Source organism: Microplitis mediator, chromosome 1, assembly GCF_029852145.1.
Source record: "Microplitis mediator isolate UGA2020A chromosome 1, iyMicMedi2.1, whole genome shotgun sequence".
In the NCBI taxonomy this organism is placed as follows: domain Eukaryota; kingdom Metazoa; phylum Arthropoda; class Insecta; order Hymenoptera; family Braconidae; genus Microplitis; species Microplitis mediator.
Genome location: NC_079969.1, coordinates 23,637,098 through 23,662,401, shown reverse-complemented (window position 1 = coordinate 23,662,401; position 25,304 = coordinate 23,637,098). Strand labels below are relative to the sequence as shown.

At 30.5% G+C, this 25,304-nt stretch overlaps 1 protein-coding gene across 5 annotated transcripts in view; it reads left to right on the top strand.

Annotated features, from left to right (window-relative positions):
- Window positions 1-25,304, top strand: part of LOC130675918 (steroid receptor seven-up, isoforms B/C) — a 236,678-nt gene that overhangs the window by 145,871 nt on the left and 65,503 nt on the right. For 2 of the 5 annotated variants that reach the window (XM_057481849.1, XM_057481860.1), the window contains one exon: window positions 24,934-25,092. In XM_057481849.1, coding sequence (XP_057337832.1) covers window positions 25,065-25,092 — 28 coding nt within the window. In that variant the 5' untranslated portion in view covers window positions 24,934-25,064. Of the gene's footprint in view, window positions 1-9,280; window positions 10,991-18,221; window positions 18,240-24,933; window positions 25,093-25,304 lie in introns of those variants that run through there. The other 3 variants (XM_057481822.1, XM_057481831.1, XM_057481840.1) reach the window with 3 other exon arrangements.

Genomic DNA, 25,304 nt, shown 5'->3' with positions numbered 1-25,304 from the left:
CTTGAACATTGAAAATTTATGACACGTATAATAAAATTCATTGTTTGATGGAATCTTCAAATACCCTATATTGATACCCAGGTTCCCGACTAGAATTTTTTCCTGATTTGTCTGAAATACCATAAGGACCTTGTAAGGTTAATATGTTTGCCTCGTTAGGGCAAATCTGACGAATTTCTTATCAGGACCTCATCAGGATTTCCTTATTCGAAAAAAAGTTATTTGCCATCGGGTCGACCTGACAAGTTCCTTAATGAGGATGTGATGAGGATATCCTGGTAAAGACCTGATAAGGTAATCCTGATAAGGATTTGATGAGAATACCCTGTTAAGGATTTGATGAGGATACCCTGATCAGGATTTGATGAGGACATCCTGGTAAGGACCTGATAAGGTAATCCTGATAACGATTCGATGGGGATACCCTGTTAAGGATTTGATGAGGATACCCTGGTAAGGATTCGATGAGGACATCCTGGTAAGGACCTGATAAGGTAATCCTGATAAGGATTCGATGGGGATACCCTGATAAGGATTTGATGAGGATATCCTGGTTAGGATTCGATGAGGGCATCCTATTAAGGACCTAATAAGGCAATCCTGATAAGGACCTCATGGGTCTTAAACGTTACATCCATATCAGTTCCTTGTCAGGATATCCTGATCTGGACCTTATTTGAAACAAGGTTAACCTGATAAGGACCTCGTCAGGTCCTTATGAAAAATTCTAGTCGGGTTCAGGGTCAAAATTTCGAACACTAATTTTTAAAGTATATTTCTTTCTGTGTCTTAATTCATTATTTTTAAAAATATTTCTTATCCATCTGAAACGCATCAACTAATTTTCGCAAAATTTCGTTTTTTTCAAAATTTCTTCATAAATTTTTCCCAGCATTTATTCTCAAATATTTCTAACTTTAATTTACATAAATTACTACACTCCATAAATTTCATTGTAAATATGAAAGAAAATTTTTTTTTGCAATTTTTTGGACTGCTCCATTTTGCCCGAAAATTAAAAAAAATTCTCAAGGGCAACTGACAATTTGTTGAATTTTTTTGTGTCCTCATTTTACCTGTTCCTCCTCTTTATTAAAATATAAATTTACAATTTTCCAAAGAAAAAAAAAATTTTAATAATTATTTTGTAAGCGAAAAAATCGTTGAACAAAATAACAATTTTCAGTGCGGACTTAAAAAAATCATTAAATCTGTTTACCCAGTAACGTAAATTTCACGGAAGATAAATGAAAATTTTCCGATAAATTTGTCCATTTAAAATTAATGATTCCTTCGGCTTTAAAATGAATGCAAAAAACCATTAGTCGCCTATAATAATAACACACCCATGTATTTTATTTATTATTCTTATTTTCTATCTCGTCCATTCGTGTTTACTTCTATTGTGTATTACGTCAGTCGTGGACAGCCCGTTGAATCCTTAGTGTCGGAAAAAAAAATCCCTTAACTATCATTAATGATCCTGGTCAAGAAGCTATTATACTCTAGAATGAACAGAACTATTTTCTCAAAAATCCTGAACAAACTTTCACACAAAAATATTTCATTTTTATATTTTGTAACTTTCTATTTGTTTAAGTTGCCAGATGGTTTCAAATTTTTTTCGAAAATCTAAACATTTTTTGATTAAAAAAAAAAAAAAATCTCACACATGCTATCGGCTAATTAATTTTCTTTAATTAAGTAAAAAAAAAGTCCACCACTATAAAAAAAAATACATATATTTACTTGATAATTATCGAAATAATTAAAAATAAAAAATATGAGAATAATAAAAAAAAGATAAAATTAACATGACCGTTACATATTAGTGTCCAACGGACTAGTAATAAATAATATCGTAAAGAAAGTATGGGTATACTACATTAGTCTGAAAAAGTTTCAAGCCCCATCAGGATTTAAATTTTCACGTGTGTGAATAATATCATGACGCGGTATAAGCAATCCAACGGCGCGTACAGAGTACGTATGTATGTATAACTACGTATACAACAAAGAGAGAAGGGTCTGTCGCGGCGTCTAAAACCATTAATTTATCGTAAACTCGAGGTACAAACGGGGGGTCCTTCCGTGGGACTCTAGCTCGTTGCTACGGCAATCTTGACCCCGACTAATCGTGCTAGGGACAGGTGATATGCCATTGCATTGCTTCTGGCCCTCTTACCGGACAACTGACCATTCGGGACACGACATAGGTATAAACTATATATATATGATCGACTACTTTTACGTAACACAGGCATATAATACATATATACGTAAGCCTTAGACCCACTTACGTGTGCTTAAATATAAATATATGAAACATGGGTCCCAAGTAAATTTTTTTTCCCTATGCAAATGTTTCCCCGTGTGCTGTTACCTTCCGAGTCCGTACTGGGTTTGTTCTTCTCATTCAAGACGATCCGATTTATCGCTCGAGCTCCAGGACAAAGCACGACCTTTTAACCTCGTATTGCTTTTGCTCTGCTTCATATATTAAATTTCTCATATTCATATATATATATATACGTATATATATCATATTTATATTCTATAGTATCACTTTTCAATTTGTTTTATCGATTTTTTATTTTCAACTGAAAAAAAATATTTTTAATTTTTCTAATTATTTTTGTTATCTTAAAATTTTTTAAAAATTATACTAAATTTCAATAAAATAATTAAACAAAATTTGATTTTCCTCCAAAAAAATCCCGCATTTTTTTTGAAATTTTTGACTCAAATAAAATATTGAAAATTATCAAAAAAAATTTTTACCTTTAATCTGATAAAAAAAGCAAATTGTCATTTTTTTAATTTTTTTGTCTACATAAATTCGTCATCTATTAAAATTTGAAAAAAAAATTTAATCGTTGATGGGTAAAATTATTTAATAATAAGAAAAAATAATTTTCTTGACTACGTCACGTCTATTGCACGATCATGAGGTGAAATTTCGTAAAATAGAAGACATTTGTTTTCTATATTTAATAAAATGTACAGAAAAAATTTTTGTAAGCAGTAAATGTTAACAAAAATAATAGAAAAAAAAAATTTGTAGTACGTATATCTCATTTATGGAAATTTCTCCAAATAATGAGTTCTGTCCCTACTGAAAAATGAAGATTCAGAGATTCTTCTGATTTATTTTTATTAATAAATTTATAATATAAAACAATTTTAAAAAATTATTTCTTAATAATAATTACAATTATGGTCAATGTCAATCACAAAAAAAAAAACTAAAAACATGCGCACGTAGAAAATTAAAAAAACTGTAGGTTAGGGTGATTCATTTCCGTAAAAGTTTTTTTTTTTAAGTGCTCAAGCAAAATCTCAATCTAATTTCTTGGAATTTCCGAGTTAACGGACGCCCCTTCTTCCTTAAAAAGTAAACTACAACGCATGCGCTCCTACATCTGCATGAATGATGTATAGATAAATATAGACTGAGACATACAAATGTATAGTATCGGGTGGGAGGCAGCGTAGCTTGTAGTAGGGGTCAAGATTGAGGGGAAATTCCGAGATAATGGAATCCGAGTCAGTAGAGTTCGACTGTACATCGAAAAAAAAAAAAAAATTCTCACCAAATATGAGCTCTTAATTCCAATGCTAAGTACTTACTATTTCAATTTGATTTTTTCCCATTTAAAATGCATGTAAAAAAATTTTTGTTTTCAAATTTCGAATGCTGAGTTGTTTTTCATGATATTAAGAAACGAATTTTTGAATCTTGTAGGGCATTCCATGCTCTTTAAAATTACTCTTGGACTTTTTAATGTAGCTCACGCTGGCTCACCAGTAAGAGCTATCTAACTAAATTTTTTGACGAAAATCGTGATTTATTCATTGTTTAGGACGAACCGCTAAGTATAGGGAAACGAAGGAAACATATATTTGAAGGAAATTTTATCCTCTTTAAAAAAGGTCCTCATACTTAAGTTGCTCCGACCGATAGTTTATGAGTTACAGCAATTTTTATAATTGAAAATGTAACTGAATTTAAATATCATTTTCCATTTTTTATCTATACACAGCGTAGGTGAAATTTTTCAAAATATTTTTTTTTATAATTTATCGTATTTAAAAATCATTCAAAAATTATTAAACGTCGGCTAATTTCATTATCATTTACAATTATTAAATAAAACTATAATTAAGAAAATTTTTAAAAGATACTTAGAAGCCTAATAAACTAATTTTTTTTTAGTAAAATATTTTTTACATTCTGTATGGCATCAACCTCAACCCTAACATAATTAACAAGAGTACTTTTTATAATTTGATAATGACTAGCTTCAGAAGTAGTATCAAAGGAGTAAGCATTCAGTTAAAAGTAAAATTGTCGCGGTAGTCTTGTAGAGTTACTCGACCCTCGGAAAAACTTAACTTTCTGATGACGATAACGAGATAAAGCGAAGAAAAGCTACCGGATGAGGGTTTTTACAGAACGAGATAATGAAAAAAATTTATCACTCATAACTAATTTAATAGTAATTATTTAAAATATTAAAAAAAAAAATACGGGACTCCATTTATTGATAAGAATAGTCATGATAATTAAATATTTTTTTAATCGATCGATATTCTATAGACGTCAATATGATTGCTATTAATTAAGCTGTAATCAAACACTTTTAGGTCTCGTGACTTGGACTTTATTGAGAAGAAGAAAAGCTACAGAGAATACAACAGCTCTATTCTCTTACAGAACTCCCTTCTTTAGTCATCTCTGCTTTCTTTTATGTACTTACTATATATATTTTACTACACCCCCTCCATCTATTCTGTTCTCTTGTACATATTTATGTATATAGTCCATACATACAGTTATATATATGTACATAGATACTGTACTCTTTCTAGCTCTACTGCGAGTTAATTTCGCGGCATTAACAGTCGAAAGAGTGCGAACAAAAGGGCCCCGGGGACGAGACAAACCAAGGAGATAACAGAAAAACCCTAAGAAAAGGAAAACCAACTAAGCTTATATACTCTTGCGACATGGGAAATATGAACATACTTATTATATTGTATCCGCATAAGCATGTTAATTAAAACAAAAAACTTTCTTACAGTTTTTAGTTTTTTATAGAAGAAAATTCTTATTTAATTCGAGATAATTATAATTTTAAAAAACTACTTGAGATTAAATTTTAGTCTAGATATAAAAAGGTAATGAGGCTAATGGGAACAGTGAGAAAGTAATGTATAGGTGAAGGGCGGGCAAAATGGCAAAAGAAGCCAACAATATATTGAGTACAATTTCCGGAAAAAAAATTTTTGGATACTCAAAATTGTACAAAATGATGATGAGTTGGCAATGACGATCAAAAACAATTTTTTAAAAATAATCAATAGAGAAAAAATTTTTGCCTTGATTGTGAAATGAATGGTTCAAATGCTTGATATTCCGGCGAAAATATTGGTCTTATAAAAAAATTTTTTAAACAAAAGTTGTAGGAAATTTAATTTTCTATAAAAATGTTTCTTGTGATTTTCTTATACGACCAATATTTTCACCGTAATTCCAAAATTAAGATTCATAATGAATGATTCAAATTTTTGTTAATTATGAAAATCTTAATTTTGAAACTACGGCTTTCTTATTAGTCCTAAGCAAAAATTGTAAGAGACATTTTTTTTAGAAAATTAAATTTCCTACAACTTTTGTTTGAAAACTTTTTTAATACGACCAATATTTTCACCGTAATTCTAAAATTAAGATTCATAATGAACGGTTCAAAATTTGATTAATTATCAAAATTTAAATTTCGAAATTACGGCTTCCTTATTAATCCTAAGGAAAAATTATAAGAGACATTTTTTTCAGAAAATTGAATTTTGAACATCTTTTACTTGAAAAATTTTTCAATACGACCAATATTTGTCGTAATACCAAAAATTTGACATGATTAATTATTAATTGTCATATTTTTTAATTAAGGAAAAAATCCTAGGCTTAATAATCACATTTACCAAATTTCTGGGGCGACCCGTTTCGCCCAACCAGATCCGTTTTGCCAGCCCGTCCCCTATATATATTATACTAAAAACAAAATTACAAAGCCTTCAGGTTATCTACTCTTTACATATTTAGTTCATGCGTATATATTTAAATGAACAATTAAAATATCATTTTACCCAAAAAAAAAACTGAAAAATTTATCAAATTTAATTCTCATTTCCAAAGACTTTTTGGTTGTGATCAAATTTATGGCAAAGGTGCCACTGCTTTAGAGAATTCAATAATTTTTAGCGTTGCTATTTATCGATAGTTTTGTTGATTAAATGTAATCACAACATTGTACTGCTTATTGAAAATCCCGCATTGACCATAAAATTTTCACCCTATTGAGCTTAAATTAACCAGCAATCCTAATGAGCTTTCAAGTTATTAAATAATTGATGCTTTGATTCATGTAAATTATTAACAATATACCCATAGCTGGGATAAAATGAAATTGCAGGCAGTCAAAACTTGAGTATATTATTTGTCTGTGCAGCCAAATCAGTTGTTTTCCCTTTGCTACTTCTAAAATCATTCGTCACACAAACAAGAGATAAAATGTGTTGATTATAAAATTTAAATTAAATCATTTTTAAAATGATAAATAAAAATTAAAAAACCGTTTAACTGCAATGAATAAATTTCTTGTTTTGTCTCTCAGTTATAAAAAAAAAATAATATTAATGACAAGTAAAATTGACTTGTCATTAAAATCTCAAAACAAAGATCGTTATACAGATAGATATTTAAATACAAAGAGAGAAATTGGGAGATAGGAAGAGAGGTGAATTTGACTCCGGGACGTTTGGTCTTTAGGGGGTAAGTGGAGTAAAAGGGGAGGCAGGGTTGTCTCGAGGTACAAAAAGTAATTATGGGATGGTTTCCGGTAATCATATCTAGAGCGCATTGAACGAACGGGCATTGTTCGGCACCCCTTCACCGATATACACTTGTGCCTCCGTCGTAGTCGTAGTCCTACTTCTATATAACCAACAGCGTACAGGCACCAGCAATCCCGAGTATACAGACTGATGTATAGACGTACGAGGGAGGTGAAGCGTCAGAGACCAGAGGGGTAGCTCAGTACAAACGAAACAGAGCCCTTGTGTACATCGCGTTTTATTCTGCGCATCGTGCACTCTGACGTGTATTGGGCCACCCCTTCGCGGCCAACCGCCGGCACACTATTACCTTCTCATCATCCACCCACGCTTATCCCACTATTACATATTTTTTTTAAATCTGATGTATATTTTTTTATATACATATTTCCATGTTATATCGAATTCCTAAAAAATTTTTTTAACCTCAATTTATTTTCTAAACTAGAAAAAATCCCGGGGTAAAATGGAATACTATTTAAAAAAAAAAAATTTTATTGGAATTTTTTATTGAGAACAAGAAAAGCTGAATCTGATGTAAAATGGGTCACTATTGACCTAGGAAAATTAAATTTATTAATTAAAAAAGTTTTGTAGTGGCCCATTTTACCTCAGATTTATCTTTTTTAGTTCTCACTAAAAATAAGTCATTAAAAAAAATTGTACTAAAAATTAAAAATAGGCTGCACTAATTAGGCTGATCAATTTGCCCCATTCTATTCTATAAATTTAATTTAATTTTATTTTATTTATTTACTTCCCTAAAATTACATATATAGCTGTACATATAACTACTATAATTCCTATAGAGACAATGATTGTCTGTCCATAGGGTAGGGAAAAGGAGATAGGCTAAATTCCTAGTATAAAAAATTTTTAATTACTAATGGCAACTAAACATTTTTTACCAAAAAAATTTTGTGTCAAATTGATGTCTTATTTTGCTCCGGGTTTGTCAGCAAATTATTTTATTTAATAAAAAAAAAAAAAAATTAAATACTTGAATAATTAATTGATAATTACATAAAGAGTTAATTAAATAAAGTGATTAATTCTAGTTCAGCATGCAATCTATATCAAGTCATTAGGTATCGCGATCACTTTCTGTTGGAAGCCTAAATCTGACCCTCTGTTACACGACGTCAGTGTTGACTTTTATCATCGGCATTGCTTCAGTCAAAGGGCAAATAATTGAACGCGAATCAAAACTTCAAGTGCCAGCCAGTGTCTTCGATTTATTTATAAATCTCTCTTAGACTTACGTTCAAACAACGTCCCAACATAAATAGTCATCAGCAAACGTTTTATTTAAAACCCACTTTCTTCACTCGCTTCTTCAAACGATACTTGATAAAAAAAAAAAGGTTCAATATAAATATAAATATACATATATACATGTATAAATAAAAATATTTAGTTACTAAAAAAAGTAATGTAGCATAAAAGAGCGTGAGTGCAAAGAGCAGAAGGTAGAAGCCAGTGCCGGGCTATAGGGCTCCGACCCGACTGACCCCGTAGTTCGGGTGAGCCGCGTCTCGAGCCCTACTTCCTATCACCCTTACTTTGTACACCTAACTATCAACTAGTGTAGCGTCGACTCCAAGTCTCAGTACAGCGCCACGAGCACGAGCGAGATAAATTTATTGCCTTAACAAGGGGGTAAGTGAGACAGTGACAAAGGCGGCAATAGTTCAGCCCATTTTTCGCGCCCCACTTGACTCACCTACCCCATTGGCTGCTTCTTTGACCCCCGACATATCAACCCTCACATATAAATACATTTAAATCATATATATATCGCACTTTTCTGATATTTATCCGCACTTACGCGTTATCATGCGTAAATAAATAAAAAAAACTACCCCCCCCCACCCAATAATTTTGTATTGTAAATTAAAAAAAAAATATATGTACGTATATATATATATATATTTATAAATCGGAATTTTTATCGACGTTTGAGGAATCTGTGTGTCTTGGCGGGGTCGCGCGTGCGCTTGATAAAGACAGAAAGTATGTCTATAGTGTCTACAGCGAGTGAGTGAAAGGATAAAGTGTACATATATATATATAGATATATGTATGTATAAAAACAGTATGAAGTGAGTGAGTGAGCGAGTTGTAGTGGGAGTGAGAGACATGGTGAGGTCGAAATGAGTACCAAGTGGGTACTTTGGTGGTACGGATAATGCTTGACGATGTCGTGATGTGAGGGGAAAGGTGGGCCGAGGACCGTGAGCCAATGAGAGGAACATCGGGGCGCGCCCCGTACTCGACCCCACCCTCGGTTGTCATGGAAACACGGGCAGCCACGAGAAACCGCGCGAGGTCGTACTGTGCCCGATGTAGTGGGGGGGCACCCGGGTCGGTGTCAGGGGTCGCCTCAGTCGGCAGTCGGTCTCTGGTCGGCCTCAAGAATAGTCGCGGCCCGGTGTCAGAGGAACTTTGCCTCCTTTTATACCTATAGATATATATCATATATAAATATATACTCATATACCTACATATATTTATATATGTATATATGTATACACTACGAAACTTCGATCTCCTTCTTCTTGCTCTTATTCTTGGGAATAAGATTGCGGAGTGCTAAAGATTTAAACAATTGAGTCCATAAGAGTCTCATTTTAACGATACAACTCGGGGCCCGCGATTGTTTTTTTTACTTTATCCTCGTTACGCATACGTCAATCAATCACTGGTGTTTAGGCCCAAACGATCGCCGCGCGCTTTAATTTTTGGTGTTAATTTTTAGTAATAAATATTCATCGTGCTAACGATTGTTCCCCTCTTGTGTTACATTCCTACTCAGACAAAGTATTGCTGCATCAACAGTAGTAAGAAAAACTAATGAGGGTGCAAGGTTACGAGAGCAACGAGGGCAGCCACCAGATAAATCTTTAATTTTTAACAATTGTTTTTAAAAATAAAATACTAAATGTTATTTAAATACTACAGAATCTGATGATAGTGTGAAGTGAAGTGCAACGTTAATTTTGATTTTGTTTTTTCTTTAAATATGAGACCTCTGATGAGGAACTTGTAGTGTGTGTTGTGTCTGTCTTTACTAGACTTTTTCCACTAGGACTGTCTTAACTGCTCCTTATCTACTGGATTGTCTTTGCTGGACGGTTGTTTCCACTAATAAACCTGTCTCTGGACTCTTGTCTCTACTCGTCTGTTTTCACTGGACTCTGCCGGGCAGTCGCTCGGCCGTTTCTACTAGAAAATTTTCACTAATTCGTCTCTCTTCGCTACACTAAATAATTATTAAATTTTCAGCAGCATGTCCAACTCATCGTGGACTCACTACTTCCATCGTCAATGGATATAACTCACAGTGTTTAGATATTTATATATTTATTAATAAAATAAATTACATAAATAAACTGTGAAGTGAAGTGTAAAAAAAAAGTAAAAACCAAAGACTGAAAAATAAAATCCGAAGATAAATTTTGAAAAATTTCTTAAGCAAAAAAAATAAATACAAGCACGTGGCCAAGAGACAAAAAATAAAAACTGCACCAACGGTGCATTTAAACCGAAGTGCCCGATAAGGAAGTCAGGGTGGTTCGTGGGGGGTCGGGAGGCGCGGACGCCCTGGCGACTGCCGGGGTGGTGTATCCGCCCGCGACGGCGAGCCTGTTCCCTGGTCGCGTGCCAGCGGGACATCATCACCCCGAGCTCACCGGCACGTTGGAGCTGGGGTTCCCGCCCCGTGGCACCACCGCCTCGATGGCGTTGGTGGCCCCGCCACCCTCGTGGGCCTCGCGGGACCCTGGATCCACAGGACTCGGTGGTGGCGGCGGAAATAATTCTGGCGGGCAACCCGGTGGACTCCAAGTATGTCCACCACCGATGCCACCAACACACTTGACACCCTCGGCTACACCCGAGGATATTACGTGCCTCGTACCCGTCGGTGGTGTGTTGACACCACGAGACCCTTTGCCGCCCAGCACGACACCCGGGAGTCAAGCCAACAGTTCGCAGTCCGGAAGTTCACAGACAGACAAATCTCCTAATATTGAGTGCGTCGTTTGTGGCGACAAAAGCAGCGGCAAACATTATGGACAGTTTACTTGTGAGGGTAAGTCAATTTTTAATTACTATCCATTTAATTATTAAGGCAGAAAAATTTTTCGATTTTTATTTTTACTTTAACGAGCGTGGAAAAATTAATGGGTTGGGTTGTATTAATATGAGGGATGTGAAAAGATTTATCAGAAGATCTTGTTCTCTGTATACTTGCGGGCACGAATTAACGCTCGAGACTTGACAACATTCATCCTCAGTGTCGAGGCGCGCCAAGTATTACAGTCTCATCGTATAATGTGTATAGCATGCGATTAACATCCTAAGAATAAAAGAATAAATGTTTAAGATGTGTCTAAGTATAAATATATATATGTATATATATGAGTAAAAATAATAAACAAAGAGTTTATCATTAATAACGCAGTGGGATGTGTTCCCCGGGATGCTTACACGTCCGTTAGGAAGCTAATAACGATGTAACGGCCCGGGAAACGAAGCGCGAAGGGACTTTGAAGTCGCTATAAACGGGACGCCCACCTATCTCTTATACTGATGGCAAGTGGCTTCCAATCACGAGATGAGAGTTTGTCCCATGTGCATCGTGTATGCATTTATGCTGATGCGCACGTGTGTCCGTCGACGTGTGACTCGTTTCGCTGGTTAAAATTTGTTGAATTTTTCTTTCACGGGACGTTATTTATTTTATTGTATTATTGGGTTTATTTTATTATTTTTTATTATTTATGCGACGAGGGTCCGATACTGTAACGAAGAGTAATCGTCGGAGTAGATAGAGGGTATAGTGTAAGTGGGAGACGTTGACGACGGATCAGAGTACAACGATTTATCGAAATCTCTTCGAGTGCTTGGGATAACACTAAATTAGAAGTTATTGTCTAATAAAATTTTATTTTATTTGAATGAACATGGAATTTAATTATCGAATTTTGATATCAAGTGAATTTTATCCTACTCGAAAAAATAATTTCGGGTCTATAGATCTATTTCGGTCTTGGCAGATTAATGGAGAACTTTCTAGATCTAGAACTTGAAAGAATTTTTTTTTTATAAAATATCAGTCTCTAAAATTAAAATTGTTGATTTTTTAAAATTTTTTAATTTGTGATTTATAGATCTCTGCATATTTATATAGATCATACTTGAATCCGACGTCCAATAATTTTTGGATTTTGTTTTTAACAATAAAATATAAAAAAAAAATATTTTAAAAAATTGCACCTATAGTTTTTGAAATTTTCTACAAGTGCATATTTTTAGTTTTTTTTTTTTTTGCGACTTATTTATTGATAAAAGAAATCCAAAAATTGTTGATTGTCTGCTAACTTCAGGATCATTTATATAGATCTATAGATCCCGAAAGATTTCAGTCTGTAAATTTGAATTATTTTTTTCCATGTCAAATTTTTTAATATCATTAAAAAAATTTTTACTCTAAATTTAAAAAATCATATTTTTAAGAAATTTTTTAAATATTAGAATTTAAAAAAATTAAATTTTAGATAAAAAAAATCAACTGATCAATAAACAATTTTTTTTACAAAATCTCCAATTTTCTAAAATTCAAATTTTTGATTTTTTTAAATTTTTTAATTTGTGATTTGTTGTAGATCTCTAAATATTTATATAGATCTATATATCACAAAAGAATTCAGTCTGTAAATTTAAATTATTTTTTTCCGTATTAAATTTTTGAATATCAATAAAAAAATTTTTCTCCTAATTTAAAAAATCATATTTTTATAAAATTTTAAAGAAATTTTTTAAATATTAAAATTTTAAAAATTCCATTTGAGATAAAAAAAATCAACTGATCAACAAACGATTTTTTTAAAATTTAATAAAAAATAATTTATTAGCATTAAAAATAAACACATTTAGTTTCATTAAATTAATTATAATTATTTATTAAATATATACATATATAATCGATACTGCTTTTAAATAAAGTGTACCAGATACTAAATAAACGATATATTTTTTCACATAAATATTGATAATACATATCTGCAATGACAGAAAAATAAAAAAAATAACCCAAGAAGTCTAAATATGAATAGCAAGTGCTAGTCGTTTTATAAATATCATTACTGTTTAATAATAATAATAATAATAATAATAAATATAATGAACACAAACATGTTGCAGTATAGTACTTAGCGATAAGATTCTCACTAATTTTCATGAGTCATTACGATCGCTAATATAATAATAATACGCGTCATCGTCATCTGCGCAGAATTATGAGTGAGGAAAGTAAAGCGGGCCATCGATATTTCTTGTACTTAATAAATATCGTTGCTCTCTCGGTTGTAACGATTGATGATGACGATGATGATCATCATTATAATTCTGTCGCATCTGTTAATTTAGGTATATTTACCATCCTAACAATCTGGGGCAGTCTCTGCGCTTAATCGCGTCACGAGCTTGATAAATTGACAATAATTCCCAGTCGTTTGACATCGGTTGACATCAAAATCAATTCGTCAATGTACATTAAAGTCATCGTCAACAATCATCTCGATTATTACTTGATAGTAAATGATATATAGTTACTCATCGATGCAATTTTTATTTAACTCATATACCAGTGGGAAAAGATGTAATGATGCCTCTCTACACTCGTGCATTCAATAAATAATCATTAGATTTATTATTAACAACTGTATGATTATACATTTTAAATTTTATTAACAAGATAGTCTACAAGTACCCGCATCTAATCATTTTTTTTATTTATTTTAGTTTAACTTAAATATATTTATGTGGAAATTTTTTTCCTCGGCAATATAAATTTTAATTAATTTTAATTTATTAATACTGAATTACGTCACACACTTTAAAATTTATAAATCAGTCGCAGTACCTTTGCCCGCGTCACTGAGCGTCGATTTAATTTTTTAATCGATTTCTTTTTTAGACTTTGAAACGCAAATTCAAAAACTTTTGTAAAAAAATCAAAATTCTGACTAAACTTACAGAGATACGACAAAAATTTATATAAATAATTTAGTAGCTGATTAAATTCTCTACAAAAAAGATCTCATTGCATTTTTACTTACGTCGCATTGTTTCGACGTAATTGCAAATTAAAGTAAAAAAATAAATTTAAATATATTATTTTTTTCTGATTAATGGTTTTCTTTTTTATTTTCTATATAACTTTTGAACTATCAAAGATACGGTTATAAACCTGGAAACCTTTTTTGTAGAGAATTGAATTTCCTATAACTTTTGTCTGAAACATTTTTCTCTAATATCTATACTTTCGTAACCAATTATATTTTTAAGTCAAATTATCATTTGAAAAAAATGAATGATAAATAAAATCAAATAAATGTTAGATTTATGTTGTATATGTAATACAATATTATGTTATATATATATATAATATATATTCAAATGTATATAGAGACTGGTTAGAGAATAGGTAAAAATGACCAACGGTTATAGCCATAGATACTTTTAGTTAAACGTCCATCAGCCGGCGTAAACTAAAGAGGATAACGCGCGAAAATATATAATGATTAATGAGTTGTTGGGTGAGGGTCACTTGGGGTCTCACGCGTTTGATGTGGGGCCCGATTCCAGAACCGGCCGAGGTTTGCCCGGTGGGCCTCCATTATGAAGCCAATTCCGATGGGAAATATTTGATGGCCCATCTTGGAAAACTGGTCTTACTTATTTTAAATTTCTTCAATATAACGGGTTTTTATTTTTTTTTTTTTTACGCTTTTAAAACGACACTTACTTACTTGATCACCCTTTTTTAAATCTCGTTTATCTTCTCTTTTTATTTTCACTTCCGTCTTTCTGCAGTAAACGACAATATTTTTTTCTCTTGTCCAGCTGGTCACTTGCAATGTAGTGGCGTTAAATTAATCGCAGACTGACCAATCGTTGGACTCGATCTTTAAATTTACGATCTCGTATTTTCTATAAGACTTTCAATAAAACGTGTACTCTTACTATTTAACTCCTTAGGTAGAGTAAACTTTAGTTTAGTATATAAGTAAGAGAACATTAATCTGGCGATTACAAGAAGCCCGGCACCACCCATTTCACGTAGTCATGCTGCGTACATGCTTCGTATGTCGCTTTTAGGGATAAGGTTTAAGTAATGGATCGTGTGTGCTGTGGATTTCAAATTTCAAATTCTATGAATTGTCATCGAGACCTACCTCTCTAAACCATATGCTCTTTAAACCAATTAATTATCGTGAAATATTGCTCTATTTTTTTAAATTTTATTTTACATAATTATAAAAACACGAAATATAATTTTTTTTACCCAAGTGATATTTTTTAAACACTGAAGCCAGTGAAATATTTTTAGAAAACAAAAATTTTTAAATTAAAATTAAAAAAAAATTATTTATTGAAAAAAAGTTGTCACTACCGTCGGAATTTTTGTGAAAAAAAAAAAAAAAATGTACACCGAAAAAAGAGCAGTTGAAAAATTACAGTTTTTACAGTGGAAACAGGCCTTCGGGGTAAAAATCTTTAAACATTAAAGCTTAAACTGTAATTTTAGAAATTTATTATAGTAATGAAATTAAAACAATTTTAAGCAGCAAATTTCACAGTTTAAAATGTAATTTTAGTTAAATAAATCTTTAAAGCATTATTTACTTTTTATTTTGAATTCTTGCTTTATTTAAAAATTAATAGTTGATAGGAGAAACTGTAAAAATTAAGAGTTATTGGTTATGTATTTTTTGCTTTCTGAAATAATACCTCTCATTTATTGATAACATAAAAATTACACTGTGAGTTATCAATGTATTCTAAAAATTTCCGTTTTCAGCACTTTAGGGTTCAATATAGGATCTGATGAAAATCAAAATTAGGTCCTATTTTGAACCTCTGAGCCCTATTTTATTTTAATAATAATAATATTCATATTATTAATATCATTAGCATTATTAATATTATGATTAATAATAATCTATGTTACTCTGGATTTTATTTGCATTTACAATGGTTCAAATAATTTCAATTAAAATTATCAAAATATATAGCTAATGCTGTTAGTAGTTCAATTTTTTATAATAAATTAATAATAATTTAAGAATAATAATAATAATAATAATAATAATAATTAATTTTATATAAATTTCGTTACATGTCAAAAAAATAATGCTTACAATTAATTGCTAGAAGACTACAGGGCTCTCAATCGGATCTATTTCGGGCTAATTTTCGACTCGGGTAATCATCGACTCCGAGTTCATATATTTTTTATTGTAAAAAAAAATATTTACAAATAGCAAATATTTCACAATAGAACTAAATATAAAATTAAAATTAGATCAGATAAATATGTTTAGACTAAATAAACAAATGCGTAAAAAATAAAAAATAAATAAATTATGCAACATAAAAAGTAAAAGTATACTGTAACAGAGATAAAAAATAAAGGATAAAAATATACATACAAATGTACATATATATATAAATATATAAGTATGCACAAGTCACGCATTCTCGATGGTACAACCCGATAAAACGATTCGAAAATTGATGATAGTTGATGTAACCAGCATCCTAATATTATCTCTTCCGTCTACATGCCAGAAATTCTTGCTGTTAATCTCGAGACCCAACGATCTCTACAAGACATAAAGAAAAAATATAAATAAAATCAACGATACCATAAACATTATTATTGTAATAATAATTTTTCGATGCATCATTCCATTGATACACTCGTGTCTCGACTCATACCAACTCAATGTCACACACATTGACATCCCCCAACAGTTATCTAACCTCTGAATCACCTGGACTCTATTTATCTGCTGCTATCATGTAACACTTTAAACTTTTACATTTTCATTCATCCATTCGCTTGATTTATTAGTTAATCCTTAACTTTTATCTTTTATCTTTCATTTTTTTTTACACTATTGTATATTTATTAATTATTTTATAAATATAAATACACACGTTTAATAATTAACATTTGTTTATTGCCAATATATATACATATATATGTCACAATAAAACTCTATCTACAACTTCATTCCGATTGACTAATAGACCGTGACAATTTGCTTACTATACTTAAGTATACCGTGAGAAAATTGACATCCTTATTAAAAAATATTAATAATAATAACAATAATAATAATAATAATAATAATAATAATAATAATAATAATAATAATAATAATAATAATAATAATAATAATAATAATAATAATAATAATAATAATAATAATAATAATAATAATAATAATAATAATAATAATAATAATAATAATAATAATAATAATAATGCACGGTTTAAAAGTAAGTGCTGCAACAGTACGCAGTCTTGTAGGTGCAACAGAACACAATTTCATTTTAATTTGAATTTTTTCTTAAAATTTGAATTTTTTTCATACTGACAATTAAATATTGTTCAAAATTTTAATCTTTCTTATAATGATGCAGAAAATATTTTTTTTTTCAGAATTTGAATTTTACTATACTGACAAAAAAAAAGTTGGTACATGAGACTTGTTCCTTATCCTATTGATTCACAGCAAAAATCCTGTTGTTGCAACAGGATTTTGTCCTGTTGCAGTGCCTATTTTTTTTCCGCATAATAATAATAATAATAATAATAATAATAATAATAATAATAATAATAATAACAATAATAATAATAATAATAAATTAAATCTATGATAAAAAATGCATATTAAATATTAAATATACATTCCTGTTTAAACATCAGATATATGCACATACATATATATATATATATATGAATGGTATATTTTTTATTTCAAGTTTATAAAACAAGACAAAGAAAAATAATACAAGTAAAACAGAATAAGAAGTAGCATAAAAAAGTAGTCAAGATCGTTGTCAAGTTCTTGGTAAATATAACACACTTTTGGATTGTACTTTTTATGCTTAAGTATTGTGTGTATAAAAAGGAATGTACTGAAGCGCGTGCATGCCAACGCCACTCGAGCACTACCTTTTGCTTAGGATCCTCTACATACATTTCATTTATATATTTATAAATATATGTTATATCTATATGTATGTATGTACTGTAAGGAGATACATTATACAATATAATATGTAGTATAGTTTGGTATGGTAAGGATGGTACATAAGGCCTCATAGTTATAGTAAACTGAAGAATGTTCGTGATAGCAACTCGATTATAGTAATTAGCCAGTATGTCGGTAAACCAGTATTTAAGACGGGATATTGTTTGTCGCGCAGGATCATACGTGACTTAGTGAGCAGACACTCCGCTGGCTCAGGAGACCTATGAGGTATCAAACTACGAATCACCTTACACGCCTTCAATATTATATATATGTACAAATTATCATTATCGAGGAATTAAATCTTTTAATCTCATTCTTTACGTAATTTTTATTTTCGTTTTAATTGAAGGCGTTTTGACTCAACTTCAACCTTGAATATCTTTCGAAGGAGTGAATTTAGCAAAAATTGTTAAGAGACTTCTTTTGTAGAGCATTAAATTTCCTTCGAGAATATTCATCGATTTTTTTTTTCGGAAACTGATTTTTACATTAATTACAAAATTTCAAAGTTGAACAATCAAATTGTAAAATCATACCAATGTTCAAGCCCATACTGGCATAGTGATATCCGCAAAATATTTCTTACCGTGTAGAATCTAAGTGCTGTCTAATATTGATGAAAGTGATTTTAGATAAATGTATAACATGACCTCCCGGGTCAAAAATAAAACTTGATTCAGGCTCGCTTTACCTTATTTTCTTTTCAAGTTATCGATTTGCCGACGATTTTTCGATAAGATTTCGACTTTTTCGACTCAAATAAAATTTTTTTCATCTTAGTTTCGACTTATTCGTACTTTTTGATCTTAGTTTCAATTTATTCGTCTTTACTTCTAGCACAATAGTCATTCATCTTACTTTTGACTTGCTGAATCAAGTCGAAAAAAAGTAATTTATTTGCCTTAGAGGAAAGGGGGGCAGAGTGGGCCCCTTAAGGAAAATAATTATAATATCATCAATTTTTTTACGCGTTTACTTCTTTTTAGACCCTTGATACTTATTGTCACTTCATTATGTTGTGTCTATTAAAATTGAAAAATCGAAAATTAGGGGCAAAGTGGGCTCTCCAAAAAATTTCGGATTTGATATTTTTTATTCTTTACACGTGTGATATTTGCAAATAACTATTAAACAATTGTACTTTAATAATATAAAAGTCATTTTAATAGTCTGCTGCGATATAATTTTAAAACGTAATTTTGTTATCTTTAACTTTCTTAATAAATTGTATTTAATCAACAGTTTTGGTGGTCTATTTTAGCCCTCATTATACAAAAAATTTCGATAAGCTTATTATCCGTCCGAATTTATTGGCGTATAGAAAATTTTAAGGGGTTCACTTTGCCCCCAGGGGTCCACTTTGCCCCTTCCTCCCCTACTTTCGCCTTAATTTACAAAAATTATGTCACCGTAGTTTTGACTTTTTCGCCTTATAATTTAAAACGAATAAGTCTAAACCAAGTCAATTTCGACTTGATTTCAATTTTTTCGTCTTAAATCATGACTAAATAAGTCAGTTAAGTCTAAACCAAAGCTCAAACTCAATGCATTTCATATCTCCGTAAGAAAAAGTCGAGTTAGTCTCATAAAAAACAACTTCAAATTTCGACTTGGTTAAACCAAGTCTAAATCAAGTTTCATTTTTGACCCGGGCTTGAATGTGAGATAGAGTAGTGTTCATTTAACTGCTTCGCGTTGGAGGTGTGCGATATTAAAAATTACATCTATATTTGTTTGTTTCATTGAAGTGCTTTAGATTTATTTATTATTGTTTATAAGAAATAGTGAGCAATAATGTAAAGAATATATTAGATAATATTGTACATGAACAAGTTGGAAATGAGATTAATAAAGATTATCCAGAACGGAATAATATAATATGATCTCATTAGGGCGATTAGTACAGAGGGTCTGCGGGATGTCTGGCTTCATCTTTTCCGTTTACTCGAGTACAAGCAAACGAGAATGAGGAAGAGAAAGAATTATAAGTTGTGTGTAGATGTATGGATGTTATGTGTTTAGTGGTGTGTCGTAGGGTGGCAGACCCTCGTCAGCCACTCTACTCCAAGTCATGTAAGAATTGTAAGGAAATATATACATATATCTATATATACAGATACAGAAACAGATATAGAATAAGAACTTAAACATTTGTACCGTATTGGGGAAGCCTTGTTGGTTTCTTTGTAATAATGCATTTTAGTTTCTTTATCAAGAGTTACTTCGCATTGTCAATTTAATTATTATTTATTAAGTTCTTCATAGGATTTGAATTTGAATTTTTTTCTTTAACTTGAACTTGACAAGATAAATGTCTCAGTATTGACACTTATATTTATAAATATAAGTGGTGAAGTCTACAACTCAGGTATCTTAACTCGACACCCCTTTTTTTATTTAAACTCTCAGTTCGCTGCCGTTTAAAAAAACTCGAGTTATTGGCTCGCAATTAAAGAGAAAAAATTAATTTAAGTTTGACAAAAATACATGCGCTACTTTATCCAATTTTACCAAAATTTGACGGTTATAAAAAAATGGTAAATTATATTTTTACGCAGACTTCGTTCTTTGTTGACGTTAAATATTGTAGATTAATTATAATTAATGTACTTAAAATATCTATATGCAATTCAAATATATGAATATGAATTATATGTATAAAACAATTGCCCTCTTCTGTTGTTTTATTTATAATTACGTGGTTCAACTACTTATTAGCTGAAGCTAATCTGAGATTTACATTGAAACAAAGATAAGATCTTTCAGTATCTTAATAATTAATTTTTTTTTTTAGTCTTGTAATTTTTGCGTTGATTATTTATTCAATTACCTGAGTATTGTGATATCTTTAATGAGCATAATTTAGAATTTTATATTCCAACTAAAAAAAAAAATTGGATGTTTTTTCGACCTCAGATTATCATAAGAAAGTAATTATATACATTGATTTTGTAATTTCTAAATATATAATAGACTGGGCCAAAAAAATCGACTATTTTTTTTAACGATACTGTGAAAATATTATTTGGGATGACAAAAAAAAATTATTGTGAGAATTTGAGCCCTTAATATTGATATTAAAAGGTGTATCATCGCAATTTTTGATTTTTTTTGAATGAGCGGGTTTTTGTCTCATAACTCTCAAACAATCGAGATAAGCAACATAGACTTGAATACATTTCTTGTAGGAAATTGAATGTTCTACAAAAAAGGTCTGATTAAAATTTTTTGTCAGATGAATCGTTTCCTCATAATCATGCCTTGAAAAATCCAATTTTTATGTTTCCTATAACTTGTAAGCTACTCGACCGATCGATTTCAAAATCTAATCAGATCTAAGTATTGATGAGCTCTTCCGATTGCCGCCAAATATGTTCAAATCAATTGATTCGCTCCAAAAATATCTAATGAAATTTTTCTTTACACTCTCGAACTCCATATGACAGCATAAATTCCACACGGAAAAAAATAAACTTTAAAAATTACTATTTGAAATTATAACCCGAAACCCGGTTGTCAATATGGGGAATTTTAACATTCAAATAGTAAATTTTATAACACGTGTCGTCTATTTTCTAAGTATCAGTTACGATTTTTAAAGTTCAAATAGTAATTTTTCTTACATAGACAATAAATTTTCATACTTATCCTGTAATTATTCACGTTTTAATCGTAAATGAAAAAATTACTATTTAGAATGATGGTATTTACTGATCACTTTGTCATTATATTACTTGTCATTCTCAATTTATATAGTTCATTTTTTTCCGTGCAGTTAAAAATCAACCTGATTTTTTATTGTACACAGAAAAAAAGAATTTTTTGGCGCAAGAAATATTTTGTATTATGAATTGAAGACAAAAATTTTTCTTGGCTCAAGAATTTTTTTCTCGCCTAAAAAATTTTTTTCTTGTTCCAAGAAAATTTTATCTTACCCCAAGAAAAGTTTTGTTTTCACTTTATAATACAAAAAATTTCTTGGGTCAAGTAAAAATTTTCTTAGAACAAGAAAAAATTTTTTGCGCCAAGAAATCCTTTTTTTCTGTGTAACTGTAGATAAATAACTTATAACAACAAAGTAATAATTTATGCTGTATAAAATATCATAATTTTTTTCTAAGGAAGTTGAATAGAATAAATTAAATATAAAATTTTTTTATCCGCGGATAATTAAACATTAATCAGTATCGGTATCTATTATCTGCGATATCTATCATCTATTATCCGTAATCTGCAATCTACATAACTCACAATACCCAAGTCCTAGTCTGTATCCTTAATGTAAAGTATTAGCAACAATGAGGAGAGAAGATGATCGTAATACTTACGCGGCAGGCGTAGAATTACTTGCTTGCCGCCCGAAGCGAGAAGGCTTCTTCACCGTTGCACCGCCTTAAGCGCATCCTCTGTGACCAATTATCCTGCTAACGAAGCCTCTTTACTATACACAATATCCATATATATACATATATATATATTGCAGTCTTGTGTATTGCGAGATACAAGTACGAAACGCTAATTAATTATAACAATGTCATTAATTTTACGCGGCCGAGTCGAAAGACTGACCGCAGAGCATGCATTTGCGAGCGCTCAGCCTCGCTTCCTTTATATATGTACATAGATATCTATGTATGAAAATATATATATATATATGTATTAACAAAATTACGGATGGTCTAATGCTGCGGAAGACTTACGCACGCACTTCCATTCCATTCCAGGGTCTTCGTGGTCATAATCTGTTGAACTGGACGGTCTGTTATTAGAACGCACGCTGAGTAAAGTTCTTAAAGTTCTTTAGTCTCTTATACATATAATGCCAACATTATTTTATATTATTCATATTATATTTTATATTAACTCAACTTAAGAATTACTCTACTCTAGTCTTGTTTCTATACAAAGTTGAATTGCTAACGCGAGTCACGTAAAAGGTGGAAGGACCTTGCAGCTAAAGATAAAACGAGAATTGTTGGATTAAATTTATGCTTGGATGTAACCCTCAAGAGCCCACGTGGGATACCATCTTGTTTTGTCTTATCGTCGACAGATGTACTGCCGATTAGTCTACTCTTATTTCTCAAAGTTTTACTTTTATTTTATATGTGCGCTAGGATATTTTATTTCTTTGTCCGCTTTTTCTTTTATTTATGAGGCTGCTCTTATGCAAATTACATTCTTTCAGTATATAGTATACTTTTTTTTTACGATTAATAATTAATATCATTATTGTCAGAAGCTAAGGCAAATAAATTATGATCCTGAAGTTAGCAGACGATTAGTAATTTTCGGATTTTTTTTTCACCAAATCAATTACAAAAAAAAGAAAAACTCAAAAAATGCACATGTAGAAAATTTAAAAAACTACAGGTGCAATTTTTTCAAATATTTTTTTTTTTGTAATTTATTGTGTGAAAAAAAATCAAAAATACTATTGACGTCGGCTAACTTCAATACCATAAATAAATTTGTTTTTATTTTTGGCTTAATTAATTGCTTATTAATTAATTATTTGCCAATCTAAGGCACTGGGGCATCTCCAAAATTTGAGAAAAAATTTTTATGAATTTTCGAGTGCTACAAAGTATTTGGGGTAATATCGGTCACGTGAAGATTAAAAAAAATTACATTTTTTTTTTTTGCTTTAACTGAGAATTTTTTGTATTAAAAATTTGAAAATTTGAAAAATTGCCCTAGTCACTTTACTGTAAAAAATTAAGTGAATTTTTGGGAAGTCTACGGTTTCCGTGGCGCCGTCAAATGACCGCGAATTCTTGTAGAATTTCACAAAATTAGACTTTTTTTCACATAGCTGTAACTTTTTCAAAAATGAACTAATTCAAACGTTTTTTTTTTTCAAAACTTTCATCTTCAAATATAGTTTTTGGAAAAAAATACAAAAAAAAATAACGATATTAAAATCTATGAAATTTTTCACTTTTTTTAAAAAAATCACATTTTTCCAAAATCCATTTTTCTCGAAAACTAAGCGAGATATCGAAAAATTTTATCTTTTCAAAAGATCTTATTTTGTTGAGTTCTCTAGTAATTTGCGGTCATTTGACGGCGCCGCGAAAACCGTCGAATCCCCAAATTTTTTTTGTTATTAATTAAAAAATTAATTAATTGTTAAATTTTATTAATAAAAAAAATCAATTTATTCGCACCAATAAAAAAAAAAAAATTAAAATGTTTTTCGGTAAAATAAAATATGCACAGTAGTATATACAAGGATATAAATTTGTGATAGAACCAGCTGTGGCTCGCGGGTCATTTCCACGGCGTGGGATTGAATTACGTGCGTGTAACAAGCCGCCGCCAGTTTGTCGGGGTTGCGATTATTCTTAGGGCAGTCCTGCCACTCTGCCAGTCTTATACTCACATCAGCTTGCCTCGGAAACAAGTCTTCTTCCTTCTTTACTTACTTTATCCTCGATTCTTAATGCTCCCTTACCTTTAATACTTACCTTATACCTTTACCTCTTTTGCCTTTCTATACTATTACTATTTGCACATATACCCACATACATTTATATATATATATACATATATATCTACATACCACCCATATATATCTATATCTACACAGCGATCCGCGCACAATCATTTTCTCCCCGACGTGCGTGCGCCGCTCGTTGGATTCCTCCTATCCTGCGTGCATGCATCCTTCATATCATACACATATACATATATATATTTATAAATATACCGAGAACTTAATATCAAAGAAAACCACCAAGTATTTCGTTACGCCAACTGATTACTATTTGAACAAATTTTCCGCTAAAATTTTTTTTTCTTGAGTAAATAAATTCATCCCATTATTTATTAAATAAATGAATTTGAACAAATATATAATATATAATATATTATAATTATAAAAAAATTAATGATGAATATTTAATTTATGTTACAGGATGTAAAAGTTTTTTTAAAAGAAGTGTACGAAGGAATTTAACGTACTCGTGTCGAGGGAATCGTAATTGTCCAATAGATCAGCATCATCGTAATCAATGTCAATTTTGCCGGCTGAAGAAGTGCCTGAAGATGGGCATGCGCCGGGAAGGTATGCATTGTACTGGCCCTTTTTTAAATTTATTAACATCAAATTAATTAATTAATTAATCAATCAATCAATCAATAGACAATTAAATTTATTTCAATTCAAATAAATAAAATATTAATTAATTAATTAATTAATTTCAAAAAATACTTGATAAAAGGTCACAGGAGTCCTTCGAGGGATTTGTAACACTAAAGAAAAAAAATAAGTAATAAAATAAACAA